General features: G+C 56.8%; 1 protein-coding gene across 3 annotated transcripts in view; it reads right to left on the bottom strand.

Moving 5' to 3' along the window:
• Window positions 1-2,257: 2,257 nt before the first annotated feature.
• The window catches only part of SGSM2 (small G protein signaling modulator 2), a 38,159-nt gene continuing 27,527 nt past the window's right edge, over window positions 2,258-12,889 (bottom strand). For 2 of the 3 annotated variants that reach the window (XM_055576919.1, XM_055576918.1), the window contains 12 exons: window positions 10,965-11,118; window positions 10,125-10,189; window positions 9,882-10,027; window positions 9,318-9,446; window positions 8,905-9,087; window positions 6,532-6,909; window positions 6,198-6,322; window positions 5,713-5,795; window positions 5,458-5,567; window positions 4,757-4,853; window positions 4,066-4,233; window positions 2,258-3,849 (listed from right to left, as the gene is read on the bottom strand). In XM_055576919.1, the coding sequence (XP_055432894.1) occupies window positions 3,761-3,849; window positions 4,066-4,233; window positions 4,757-4,853; window positions 5,458-5,567; window positions 5,713-5,795; window positions 6,198-6,322; window positions 6,532-6,909; window positions 8,905-9,087; window positions 9,318-9,446; window positions 9,882-10,027; window positions 10,125-10,189; window positions 10,965-11,118 (1,727 nt within the window). In that variant the 3' untranslated portion in view covers window positions 2,258-3,760. Of the gene's footprint in view, window positions 3,850-4,065; window positions 4,234-4,756; window positions 4,854-5,457; window positions 5,568-5,712; window positions 5,854-6,197; window positions 6,323-6,531; window positions 6,910-8,904; window positions 9,088-9,317; window positions 9,447-9,881; window positions 10,028-10,124; window positions 10,190-10,964; window positions 11,119-12,889 lie in introns of those variants that run through there. The other variant, XR_008713119.1, reaches the window with a different exon arrangement.

Raw genomic sequence — 12,889 nt, forward strand, 5'->3', positions numbered from 1 at the left:
ATTTGCATATATTTTCATTTTTTTATAGTTTCCTTTGCTGTATAAAAGCTTATAAGTTTGATTGAGTCCTATTTGTTGATTTTGCTTTTATTTCTCTTGCCTTGGGAGACTGACCTAAGAAAACATTGGTATGATTTGTGTCAGAGAATATTTTGCTTATGGTCTCTTATAGGAGTTTTATGGTGTCATGTCTTATATTTAAGTCTTTAAGCCATCTGGAGTTTATTTTTGTGTAAAGTGTTCAGGGAGTGTTCTAACTTCTTTGATTCACATGCACTGTCTTGCTTTCCCAAAACCACTTGCTGAAGAAACTGTCTTTTCTGCATTCTCTTGCCTCCTTTATTGAAGATTAATTGACCATAGGTATGTGGGTTTATTTCTGGGTTCTCTGTTCTGTTCCATTGATCTACATATCTGTTTTTGTGCCAATACCAGGCTATTTTGATTTATTGTAGCTTTGTAGTCCGACGTCTGTAGTCTGAAATCTGAGAGGGCAATGCCTCCAGCTCTGTTCTTGTTTTCTCATTGCTTTGGCAATGCTGGAATTGCTTTGGCAATTCTGGGTTATGGATCCATATAAATTTTAGGATTATTTATCCTAGTTCTGTGAAAAATGTCCTGGGACACTTGATAGCGAGTCCCATTAAACCTATAGATTGCTTTGGCTAGTATGGCCATTTTAACAATATTAATTCTTCCAATCCAAGAATGTGGGGTATCTTTCCGTTTCTTTGACTCATCTTCAGTTTCCTTTATCAATGTTTTGTAGTTCTCAGCATATAAGTCTTCCACCTCCTTGGTAAGATTTATTCCTAAGTTTTTTTTTTTTTTTGGATGCAATTTTAAAAGGATTCTTTTTTTCCTGGTATTTCATTGTTAGTGTAAAGAAATGCAACAGCTCTCTGTATGTTAATCTTGTGCTCTGCAACCCTGCTGAATGTATCAGGAATTTTTGTGTGGTGTCTTTAGGATTCTCTTTATATAGTTACCATGGTATCTGCATATAATGACAATTTTACCTCTTCCTTTCCAATGTGGATATGTTTTAAATTCCTTCTGATTGCTGTGGCCAGGACTTCCAATACTCTGTTGAATAGAACAGGTGAGAGAGGGTGTCCTTTTTCCAGATTTTAGTGGGAAAGCTTTAGCTTTTCACCATTGAGAATTATGTTTGCTGTGGCTTAGTCAAAAATAGCTTTTATTATGTTGAGATATATTCCCTCTATGGGCTTTCCCTGGTGGCTCAACTGGTAAAGAATCTGCCTGCAATGCAGGAGACCCCAGTTCAATTCCTGGGTTGGAGAAGATCTGCTGGAGAAAGCATAGGCTACCCACTCCAGTATTCTTGCTTGGAGAATCCCTATGGATTTGTGACCATGGGGTCACAAAGAGTCAGATGCGACTGCGTGAGTATGGCACATACATTCCCTCTATACCCACGTTGGCAGGAGTGTTTACCTGAATAGATGTTATAGCAGGGGGGGACTCTGATCACTCCAGGCTACACGGTCAGCTTGGCGGTGGGGAATGGTCCCCTTGAGGAGCTTATTTATAAGGTCCTGGTCCCAGAGTTACTAGTGTTAGCTGGTTTCTTTACCTGGACGACGCTGAGTGATTTGACAGCAGGCCCTAGTCCCCAGAAAGCTAGTGTCCTCTACACCAGATGACATGCTGGTGACTGCAGCCCTCATCTGGAACTATGGGTGATGGGCTGGCCCCTGAGGTGGGGGCAGGCAGAGAGGAACCTGCTGTTTAGCCCAGCTCTTTACATCCGTCGCTGCGTATGGCCTCTCCCGCCACTACTTTCTTCCCCACTCTCGCCTGAAGCGGGCATCTGGAAGACAGTGCTCAGTGGGCAGGAGGAGCCAGGGCCAGAGGGGCAGGGTCCTTTCCCACTGGCTAGAGGGGCTGGGAGGTCTTGTAGTTGAGCTCCAGCTCAACCGTAGCCAGTCAGGAGGGTGGGCAGGGACCCACATGCAGCCAGAGGCTGGAGAGGCCATTGGTCAGGACTGCTGGCTCTGGGGTGAGGGTTCCCCCAAGGGTTCTCTCCAGGTACTTAAGAGTCTGGCTCTCACCTTCAACCATTCCACCACCAGCATCCCTCACTTCTGGAAATCTTGGTTCTTTTTTTCACCATCCTGGCCTTGTGGAGCAGGTCCTCTTTACCGTTCAGTCGTGGAGATTACAGAATTCCCCAGCACACACAGTCACTGACTGTCCAGTGTCAGCCCACAAATAGCCACCAGAGCCTCAAGCATTGCCAAATGCTGTGTTTATTGGTCTGTTACGCTGAAGAGTATAGTTTCTGAGCCAAAAAACATACACACTCTGCTCCTCACAAAACCAGAGTCACTAAGGCAGGCACACAGAAGCCACCATGCTTGGTGGAGGCCAAGGACTCACGGACGACGGATGGGCAATGGGGCAGGCTGCCCCTGAACAGGCTGTGCAGTGCCCGCGGCTGGGGTGACTGTGTGGGGTGCAGAGGGGTTGCTGGGCTCTTTCTCATGTTTCTAAAACACAGGAAGTCTCCAGACCTCAGTGTTCGCTGGGCAGGCCCAGCCCCTGTGGCAGAGCGGCCTCCTGGCCCCAGAACAAGGACCATCCTGCGTGTACTGATGAGGGGGGCAGTGGGGACGACGGAGCAAGCGGTATGACTAGGCCTGCCTGGGGTCAGGAGCTGGGGCCCCCCCTAGAACCTCTGTGAATGAGGCTCCAAGGGGGTTCCTGGGTCTCTAGCATCCTGAGAAGCATGTGGAAGGAAGAGCGAGCCTTGCTTCTCGCCAAGAGCAGGCTGGGGAGATCCAAGCACCCTCCCCTCCGCCTCAGGGACTCAGCAGATGCCGGGGACAGATGGCTGCCCGGGGCTCCAGAGCCTGTTCCTGAGAGGAGGCCGTGAAAGGACCACCTCCTTAAAAGAACCACCCTGGGGTTCCTGTGCAGGTGCTTCTGCCACATTTTAGGTTGTTCTGCTGGCGAAAGCATCACTCACACAGTTTTCAGGAATGCATCTAACTCACGAAGCAGGAGCAGGGTGCTGAGTGACACCGTACAGATACACATGGGTGCACTGTACAGGCTAATGGGGGTGGGGAGTGATGGTGCACGAGGTCACCTCGGGTGGCCAAAGGCAGTGGCAGTGCTGCTAAGGTGGGTTGTTCCCACCAGGGCCCATGTTGTTGGGCTGTCCCGCGGTCTCGGGGGAGGGCCTGGGATGCAGCCCAGGACACTCCTGCACCCAGGACACACACCCAAACTGGCAGCTGTTCCGCCTGCCCCTGTTGGGGCCGGTGTGTGCACAGGCACTGGGCCTGCAGAGGGACGCTCAGAAGAGAGACAGCCCAGGGTCCCCTCAACCCACCCAGCTGGGGCCCAGGCAACCACAGCCCTCTTAACTCTACAGAACCCCAGCGAGGCCACGGGGAGCTGTCCAGGCTCAGGACGCCAGTGGCAATGGGGCTGTCCCCAGGTATTTGGGAGGGGAGTAGAGTAGGTGTGCCCCAAGGCAGTCAGTCCCTGAGGCTGACCCCTCCCTTCCCAGCCCTGACCTCAGGGCCTTCTGGCCCCTGCATCACCCTGCGGGGCCGGCACTGCCCGGAGTCGGATCCCAGGCTCACAAGCACTTTGTTAGAACACAGTGGGGCAGGCGCGGGGCCTGGGAGCCAGGGCAGTCTTGGCTGCACCGCCCCTGCACCTCGCTGTGTGGGGCCCCTGGCCGGGAGCCCAGGCTCTGGCGGGCGGCTGCCTCCTGGCCGCGGCCTCACTTGTTCTCTATGAGCGTCTGCACCTTGTGGACTAGGTCCCGGGCAATCCTCAGGATCTCCTGGGCGTCATGATGCTCAGCCCGCTCTGGGGGAGACACGGATAGCTGAAGGTGGGTGGGGGCTGCAGTATGGGAGGAGCCCGGGGTCCGCCCACCCGGCTGTATTTCCATCAGGACTCCTGACATTCCCCTATGGGCCGGGCCAGTATTCCTAAGACACCCCTTACCCTGCCCAGGCCAGGAGTGGAAGCCCCAACTCAACAGCACTGCTGCGGCAGCCGGCACCGCCGAGTGTCTCCTACCGTTGAAGAATTTGATGATGTCGGTGAAGTCCATGTTGTTGTCGCGGATGATCTCTCGGTAGGCCTCCACCAGGGCCAGGGCGATGAACAGGACAAAGTGCTCCGAGGAGATGTGCCGGGCTGCCCAGATCACCTCCCACACAGCGAATACATCCTCGTACGGCAGCTCTGGGGATGGCGAGGGGGCTGAGATGGCCTGGCCGCCACGGGTCGCCTCGTGCCAAGACAGAGCTCCAGGGCCCTGGTCCTGGGATCGGTCCACCGTGGGAACCGGTGAAGAGGGCGGCTCCCAAGCCAAGGCCCCGCCCTTCCTCTTATAGGTACCTCGCGCTACCCAATCGCGCCACTGGAGCTGGGTAAGCCCCGCCCTCCTCCTGTAGTTCCTGTACCCTGGTCTTCCGCAGAGGCCACGTCACACTAGAGTAGCTCTACTTCTATAGGCCTTGGTGCTCAGGAAGACTTGGTTTGAAAACAGTTCTGAAAACCATTGCCTTTGGGTGATTTTCAACCCCAGCTGCACTGTGGATTGACCTAATGGCTTTTAAAGTCACCACACTTAGTTAAGTCCGGGGCTACCTGAGGCCCAACGCTCCTCGGAGGGGTTCTACACTGCAGTGTGGGTTGAGAACCAGTGATTCTGGGGATGTCCCACTGCCCCGACCCCAGGCCCGCCCTCCAGCCTGCCTCTCACCTCTCTTAAAATCTAGCAGGAACCAGCGGTAACAGAAGTAGAAGTGGGTGTAGTCTCCATTCTGATGCATGAGTTCAAACAGCTCTGAATCCAGGATCTGGTTTAAATGGAGAAAGGGCGCTGGACTGAATGGGTGCGGGCGCTTTCCCCAGTGCCCTGTCCCCCTGACCCCCAGGGCCCTCAGGTGCCCCCCTGGCAGCTGCATCTGCCCCTCCTGTCTCCCTCCCAGGGCAGGGCTGCATCCTGCGGCCCCACCCATCTCTCTGGGATGTCCTCTCTGGAATGATGCCATTTTCTGGGTGATTTCATCATTGACCACACTACTCGCCAGAACGTTCACAAGTATAAGCATTCATACGCCAACATTCCTCTTCGACTGATAAGGTTGAAAATGATGGGGTTTGGGGTTTTTATTTTACTTAATTTTTAGTTCTACAATCCATCTCCCTCCACCCTCATGCATGGCATGCTCAATCATGTAACCCCATGGACTGCAGCCCTCCAGGCTCCTCTGTCCATGGACTTTTCCAGGCAAGAATACTGCAGTGGGTTGCCATTTCCTTCTCCTGGTTTTTATTTTTTAATGAAAGAAACTAAGCTTATACATAAAACACATTTTGGGAGCGCTTCCCAGCCTCCCATGGATAATGAACAAGCCCAGCACTGCCCCATCACTCGCCCCCGCTCGCTGCAGACCTCACCTGGATAAGGGAGCGCATGTTAGCAAAGTGGGTGTCCATGGCACCCCCATTGGGGAAGTTCTGGCTCATCCTCTTCATGAGGTGGCTGAAACAGCTGTAGGCCAGCTGGTCTGTGGGGGAGGTGGGCGTGAGGCTGGCAGGGAAGGGGGCAGAGCTGGCTCATGTCCCTCCCCCCACTTCATGCAGACCATGCCATCCCCTGTTCCTTTCCCCGCTTGGATTGGCCCAGGCCCAATTCCACTACCCCCTCCTCACCATTGTCCAGGACGACCAGGAGAGGTGCCAGCAGGTCGCACATGCCCTGCACGTAGCCCACGTCCAGATGCTCCCACACATAGCTGAAACACCGGGGAGTCTCTGTGGCTATGCGCTGTCCTCCCCTCCCCTCGGGGACTCCTGGGGAGACGACCCCTAGACCAGTCGGCTACCCAGAGGTCAGCCTTTCCTCCACCCTGAAGCGCTATACTGAACCATCCATAGCCATGGTTCTCAAGGCGCTAGGGTAGCAATGGACAAGCCATCACCACCCCCAACGTGCTGGCGGGGACCAGCTGAGGCTTCCTGGAGAAGCATGGCTAAAGCTGGGATCTGAAAGGCCTCACAAATGACAGGACGGGGCACACATAGACATAGGGAGCCGGTCATGAGACAGGGACAGGGCAGGGGAGCAGGCGCTGCCGGACCTAATGTTGCATGGAGCAGGGCCCCCGCCTCCCGCCCAGCCCGGCCCCCAGTGGCACCTGCACATGACGTCTCGGAGCCGCTCGAGGTTGGGGGGTGTGAAGTACCAGTAGTTGCGGTCACATCGCTGCACGTCCTTGTCTATGCGATGCAGGTTTAAGGCCACGGTGTCCAGTAATTCTATCTGGAAGAGTGGAGGGCCCTCAGGGGTGAGTCAGGGGCTGGAGGTGATGCCCGAATAAAGGAACACAGCGAAAGCAGGGAGCCAAGGGCCTCGGAGCACTGAGTCCTGTGGGCCTGCCGAGGGAGGGGCTCGGTGCCCACCTCCAGGACAGTCCAGGCCACCCCACCATCCACCCCAGGGTCCCCAGTGCCTGGGGAACGAGCACATACAGTGTAGGCAGCAGCGCACACGGCCGCGAGCTCCTCCCCGGCCTCCAGCTCGCCAGCCGGCAAGGCCTTCTCCTGGCCGGGTTCTTGGGGCTCGGAGACCTGGGCTTTGGGGACCATCCCGGCGGAGCCTTCCTCCCCAGCACCGTCCTCCTCCTCAAAGCCCATCTGGCCCTCGTCTATGCTCGACTGGATGCCCGAGGTCACGGAGTAGTTGCGGGAGGAAGGCAGGCCCGAGTCTGGAGAGTCGAACTCCACTGACTGCTGCTCCACCATGGCCGTGCCCGTGGGCCCGGCCTCCGCCCCCGGCTCAGCCTCTGGTCTGGGGTCTTTGGGGCCCGGGGGCCCTGGAGGCTCCAGGTCATCCACAGAGACGAACACCTGTTGGAGAGGGGGGCGTGAAGACAGCGGGGCTCATGCCTGCCCTCCAGCACCCCCCTCAGCTCAGCCTCTCTTCCAGGGTCAGAACCAAGAGGCACACAGAATTCTCCTCACATCCCTACTCCCACCCTATGGCTCCCCAGCACAGCCTCCCCAGGGGGGTGCCAAGCAACCCCCCAACCCCCCGACCCAGCCAACCAGGCTCTGGGAAAACATGAAAATGCCATCTCCAGCCCCATCTGGCCTCACGTTGGTGAGAAAAAGTGGGAAGGGAAGAAGGGGGACGGAGGCCTGGGCACTCGATGGCCAGTGTGAGTAAGTGACCCTCTACAAACACAGACGTCATGGGCTGCCTTGGGTTGGGACAGCTTCCACAGTGTCGTGGTGTGGCCTCTGGGGCACACAGCTTGTTTTCAGGACTGAGTGTGCAGTAGTAGAAAGTGAAAGTGAAGTTGCTCATTCGTGTCCGACTCTTTGCTACCCCATGGACTGTAGCCCACCAGGCTCCTCTGTCCATGGGATTTTCCAGGCAAGAATGCTGGAGTGGGTTGCCATTGCCTTCTCCAGGGGATCTTGCCAACCCAGGGATCGAACCCAGGTCTTCTGCATTGCGGGCAGATGCTTTAACCTCTGCACCACCAGGGAAGCAGTAGTAGAACAAGGCAGGAAACCTCTCTAGCAAGTACCTCATCAGTTAGATTAGCTGAGGATAAGCTGAGGAGAAGGAAGAAGGAAAAAAGAAACACGTTCTACTGATTGGGAATGGTCCACACACTCCCACAGACAAGTCACAAGGAAAAGAAGAGACATATGTGGACGGTTTTGTCTCATTTTTCTATTTGGACTATGGAGGGAAGGGATGCTTAAAAGGAGTTTTCACTTTGGGCAAGAAGCACGAAGTGCTGCTGGGTTAGTGCCTTCGAGAAAGGCTGCTTGTGTCCACAAGCTAAGCAGCTGGGGCCCTGGTCCAGACTCAGGGTTTAACGAAACCCAAAGCAGACAGAGAGAATCTGTTCACAAACATGGGATTCAGAACAAAGACCATGGAAAGGAGAGGATGCCTTGGCAGTTATATTTCTTTTTAAGTCTTGCTCCAACTTGAGTTTTTGGATAATAGGAGTTAAGGAACAAGAATATACATTATCTAAAGAGGCAGTCTTAAAGAAAAAAAAAAATTAGTTAATAAAAGAATGTCCTGATAACTGAAACTTTGCAGTTCTAGTTGGGCCCAGCAGCCATAGATTGGGATTTGATGTTCATCTAAAAGTCAAGGGGGGATGTGGGAAGAACCACACAGGCTCTGAACTGGCTTCTCATGGCCAACTCTATGAGATGGGACTGCTCCAAGTGCACACCCACCCCCAGCCTCAGCTCTAGGAGAAGCCTCTACAATCAGAGAAGCTGAGAGGGGGCACCGAGCCCCAGAGATGGGAGGAGAAGTCACTCATCCTGTCACTAGTGGACTTAGGACTGGAACCCAGGGAAGCCCACTCCTAGCCTTGAGGTCTCTCTACAAAGAGGGAAAAGTGTTGAAGCATTAGTTGCTCAGTCATGTCAGACTTTGTGACCCCATGGACTGCAGCCTGCCAGGCTCCTCTGTCCATGGAATTCTCCAGGCAAGAATACTGGAGTGGGTTGCCATTTCCTTCTCCAAAGGATCACACCTGCGTCTCCTGGATTGCAAACAGATTCTTCACTGTCTGAGCCACCAGGGAAGCTCCAGAGAAGGAGGGCCTCCCTAATTCCCCATAAATCCACCCTCCTCCGCTAGTCTCTTAGGACAGAACACAGCACGCCGTGTCATTTAGTCCTGCAACAAGCCAGAGGAGTGGGCAGCAGGGGGACCGTCATCCCATCTTTCAGTGGAAGGAAACGAGACACACGGACATGTGGAGGCGTGCTCCAGGGCCTCGCTGCCCACTAGCACGAGCATCAGAGGTCAGGCCTGCGGTGCTGGCGGCCCCGCCCCCGGCCCCCAGGTCCCGTCGGGCTCACGTCATTGCTGATGGTGGAGTCTCGGTGGATGAGGCGCTGAACGTGGCTGTCGATGCTGCTGCCCGAGGAGAACTTGGTGAGTGTGGCCGGGTGAGCCTCCCGCTCCCGCTGCCTCACCACCACCTCGCAGGCCTTCCACTCCGCCAACACCCGCTGGTACCTCGCTGCCACCACTGTGTCCACCTGTGCTCAGACCACAGCGTGACCATTCGGGGGAGGGGCGCACCGGGCCCCCCTCGGCGGCCGTCCTCCTGGGACAGCCGGAGACTCGGGCCAGGCCCGGGGTTGAGGATGGCGGGGCTGCTCTGTCCTGTCTCTTTCGGGCTGGGAAGAGACTGAGGTTTCTGAGGTGCCCCCCCTCCCCGGGTTCCCCTGGCCTGGTTCCCTGCCTGTGCCCCCGTCCTCCCCCTCACCTGCTCCATCTCCTTCTTGCTCATGCCAAACTTGTAGTGGCCAAGCAGGAACGGCCAGACGTCCTGGCGGATCTCATGTTCCACGCCTCCGTAGTAGACCTGCCGCAGCAGCTCCAGCTCCTTGTAGTTCTGAGGGACCCAGGGAGGCAAGACTGTGTGGGCCAGCCAGGCGACCCCACGCCCTGGAGAGCCGGGGCCAGGGATGGTTCGGATGGCTCTGGGACCATCACATCCCGGCACTGCACCCCCCAGGCCAGAGCTGGACGGAGATCTACTTCAACCCCTCCAGGGCAGGAAAGGAGCCTGGAGAGATTTGCAGAGGCTCTCCCCAGGGCAGTGGAGTCACGTAGAAGCAGAGAGGACTCCCTGTCTGATCTCTTTCCTGTGGAGACCACAGGCCTGGTTGTTCGAGACTCCCCGTGACCCTGGTACTCCAAGGTCATCCGTCCTGGCCTGTCCCCTCTGAGCCTGCACCACATTTCACCGAACACAGAGCACGGTGGTCGGCTCTCACTGCGGCCTCCCGCCCAGCCACCCCAGAGCCTGGTAGCCCAGAGCGCGCACCTTTTCGTCCTTCTGATACTTGCTCCACACGTCCTTGGTGAGGCCCCCCGAGGCCCCCGGGGGCCGGGCGGGCGGGACGATGTTGTGATGCACCAGCGCTGACAGGTGAGTGCGCACGGTGGACAGGTGGCGGCAGTAGGCCAGCCCTGTGGGCGCGGCGGAGCCGGGAGGCTGTGACCCTGTCCCGGTGCCCGCCCCCGCCCCCGCCCCTGCCCCGGTGGCCCCACCTCACCCCACACTCACAGCCGTAGAAGGCCCGGGACACGATCTGCCTCTTCATGCTCTCACACAGCAGCCTGAGGGGCAACCTGTGGGATCAGCCTGACTCAGGGCTGCTTCTCTGGCGGGACGAGTGAGAACGGAGGATCTTCGGGCTCAGGGGGCAGGTGAGGGGCTTGGGTGGTGCAGGGAGCAGGATCTACAGCCCGGGAACATGTCAAGGGCTCCCTGGCTTTGCCAGCTACTCTGGGTAGAGCTGCTGGGGGCCCAGCCTGGTCCCCAACCACCCCAGGGATCTTGGTCAACTAACTTTGCATTAGTACATCTTGGTGTCCTTGTGTGAGAATGGAGAGAGCCATCTGAGGGTCAACAGACGTAACAGGGTTAGGATGAAGTTACAGGTAAAAATGCAGCTAGTGAAACCATCAAGGGTGGGCACATGGTCCTCTCACAAAGGCCACACACACACTGTTCCCGGTAACAGAGCAAATGCCCAGACACCTGCTGAAGCATCCTCAGACGTCGGCATGACGGCGGGATCCAGGTCCACGCTGGGAAGAGGAGCTCCAGATACCAAGCACCCGCCCGGTGCCAGGCACAACTCTGGGCACTCATGTGCATTGTACACCTCATTCAGTGCTCATAGGCACCTTAGGGAACAGCAGGTATTATCGCCATTTCACAGATGAGGACACTGAGGCTCAGAAACATAGGAGCTCAGAGAGACTCAGTGACTTGGCAGAGCCACGTGGGGAATAAAAGTGAGATTAGAACCCAGGTGTGTCCAACTCAAGACCACCCCGTGTCACGCAAGTGACATGGGCCCAGACCGACACACGCACTCAGACGCGCAGGCCCACTCACCGGTCAGGTACACAGCTGCAGTGGCTGGGGGGCGCATAGGGGGAGCTGCTGGTGGAGCAGGAGAGGCAGGAGGAGCCCTGGCTGCACAGGGGCTGTAGATGCCAGGCTGGCAGGCTGGGCCCAAAGCCCTGCATCTCGATCATGTCGCCAGCATCTGAGAGCGGGAAGGGGGCCACGGTCAGGGCCTGGCCGGTCTCCTCCCCCAAGCACCCTGCAGCATGCCCACCTCTGTGCCCAGAGCTGCAGCATGAAGTCGCCCTTCGGTGGAAAACCACAGGGGTGGTGCCTGCCTGGCCCAGGGTCCAGAGCCCAGAGATGGAGGTGGTGGACAGAGAGAGAGGGTGCCTGACTCTTCCCACCTGGACTTTCTGAGCGCGATTCGGTACTTTCACTGAGTCATGGATGACTGTGCTATGAGCGATGGGATAGACACTTGTTTTTCTAGAGGGAGGAGAAAGAAAGAGAAGGAACAAGAAAAGCCTGAGCTCTCTGAAATGCTGCCAGCTGGCTGGCCTGCCAGGATTCAGCCTGGTCCTCTTAAGCAAACTCTCGGATTTGCAGGAAGATGCCTGGAACACTGCAATCTCTGAACATTCCCATGCCATGAGTCTCCGCTGATCAAAGTCCCTGAAGGACCTCTGAGCCACCAGTCCTGGTCCACGGACCTCATCCCTCTGAGGGTTCTAGATCTCGTGGCCAGTGGCTGACGAGGAGTGGTGCACCCTGCCTGGGCAGGTGCCCCTGCTGCCAGCTCAGCAGCGGGCGAGTTCTCCGTCCCTGCCCAGCCTGACTGCCCTCGGTTCAGTGGCCTCCTGCAAACACATAGGTGAGCTGGCAGGAAGGGAAAAGCTCCCACACAGTTCCGCCACCCAGAAGAACGTGCTGCAGAAGACAGCTCCTTGGACATGTTTCCACCACCGCAGACCAAGCCTCCTCAGCCGGCCCAGCTAGTCTGAATCAGAACTCAAGATCTTTGAAAGCTTCAAGGGCCCACGTGGGGCAGGCACTGCTCGTTGAAGGGTGGTGGTTGGGGGGGACTCTGGCAGGTCCGGTGAGCCACAAAGATGAAGCAGAGTCATGAGGGCAGAAAGGGAAAGGACCAGGAAAAGCCACCATTGGAGAGGGAAAGGACTGAGAAGCCTGAAGAAGATAAGGAGAGAGAGAGGGAGAGTGCTGTGTGTGTGTGTGATAAAGAGACTTCATTCAAGCAGTCGTTTCTTTCTGCACATTACAGCCTGGGTCCTAGGCTGCTGTGAGTCTGGGGCAGACTCCAGCTCTGGGCGTGCTCTGGCAGGCAGGACTAAGCTGACCCCCTCCAGTCCCCTCAGAGGCGGCCCTGTCTGGGCCCCGGGGGCTCTCTTTCCAGATCCATAGCTGGGATTTTTTGATATCTGGCCCTTCAGCTCCACCCGGAGGCAAATTAAGGGAACGCTCTGGGTGTGGGGAGGGGGCTGCGGCTCTGAGAGGGAGGGGTGCAAGCCATGCTAGATTTTGGGAAGAAGGAGGGGGGGACAAATGCAGGTGGGATGCGGCAGGAGCCCAGATCAGGCCCCTGCGGCAGGCAGGCAGGAGAGAGGCCCGTGGTGGGGGGAGGCAGGGGAGGGGTGGCAGAGGGCCCAGCCAGGTAGGCAGCAGCAGGTGGGCAGGCGGGGTGTGGGGGTGTGCCAGGTGTAGAGGGTGGGCACACAGGAAAACGAGCTCATGCCCAGAAAGCAGGGCCCACCCAAGGCAAGTGTCCTGGGTCAATGCTCTTCACCTTAATTCTCCAGGAAGGAGCTGAGCCAGCCAGCATTGAACACTGCATCTCTGAATTAACCCAGTGCAGACAGCCGGAGCTCTGGAGTGACTGGGCAAGGGGCAGCAGGCTAGACGGGGAGGGTCTGCTGGGCCAGCTTTGACTCTGACTCTCTCCTCCGAGCATGAGG

Source organism: Bubalus kerabau, chromosome 4 (genome assembly GCF_029407905.1).
Source record: "Bubalus kerabau isolate K-KA32 ecotype Philippines breed swamp buffalo chromosome 4, PCC_UOA_SB_1v2, whole genome shotgun sequence".
In the NCBI taxonomy this organism is placed as follows: Eukaryota; Metazoa; Chordata; class Mammalia; order Artiodactyla; family Bovidae; genus Bubalus; species Bubalus kerabau.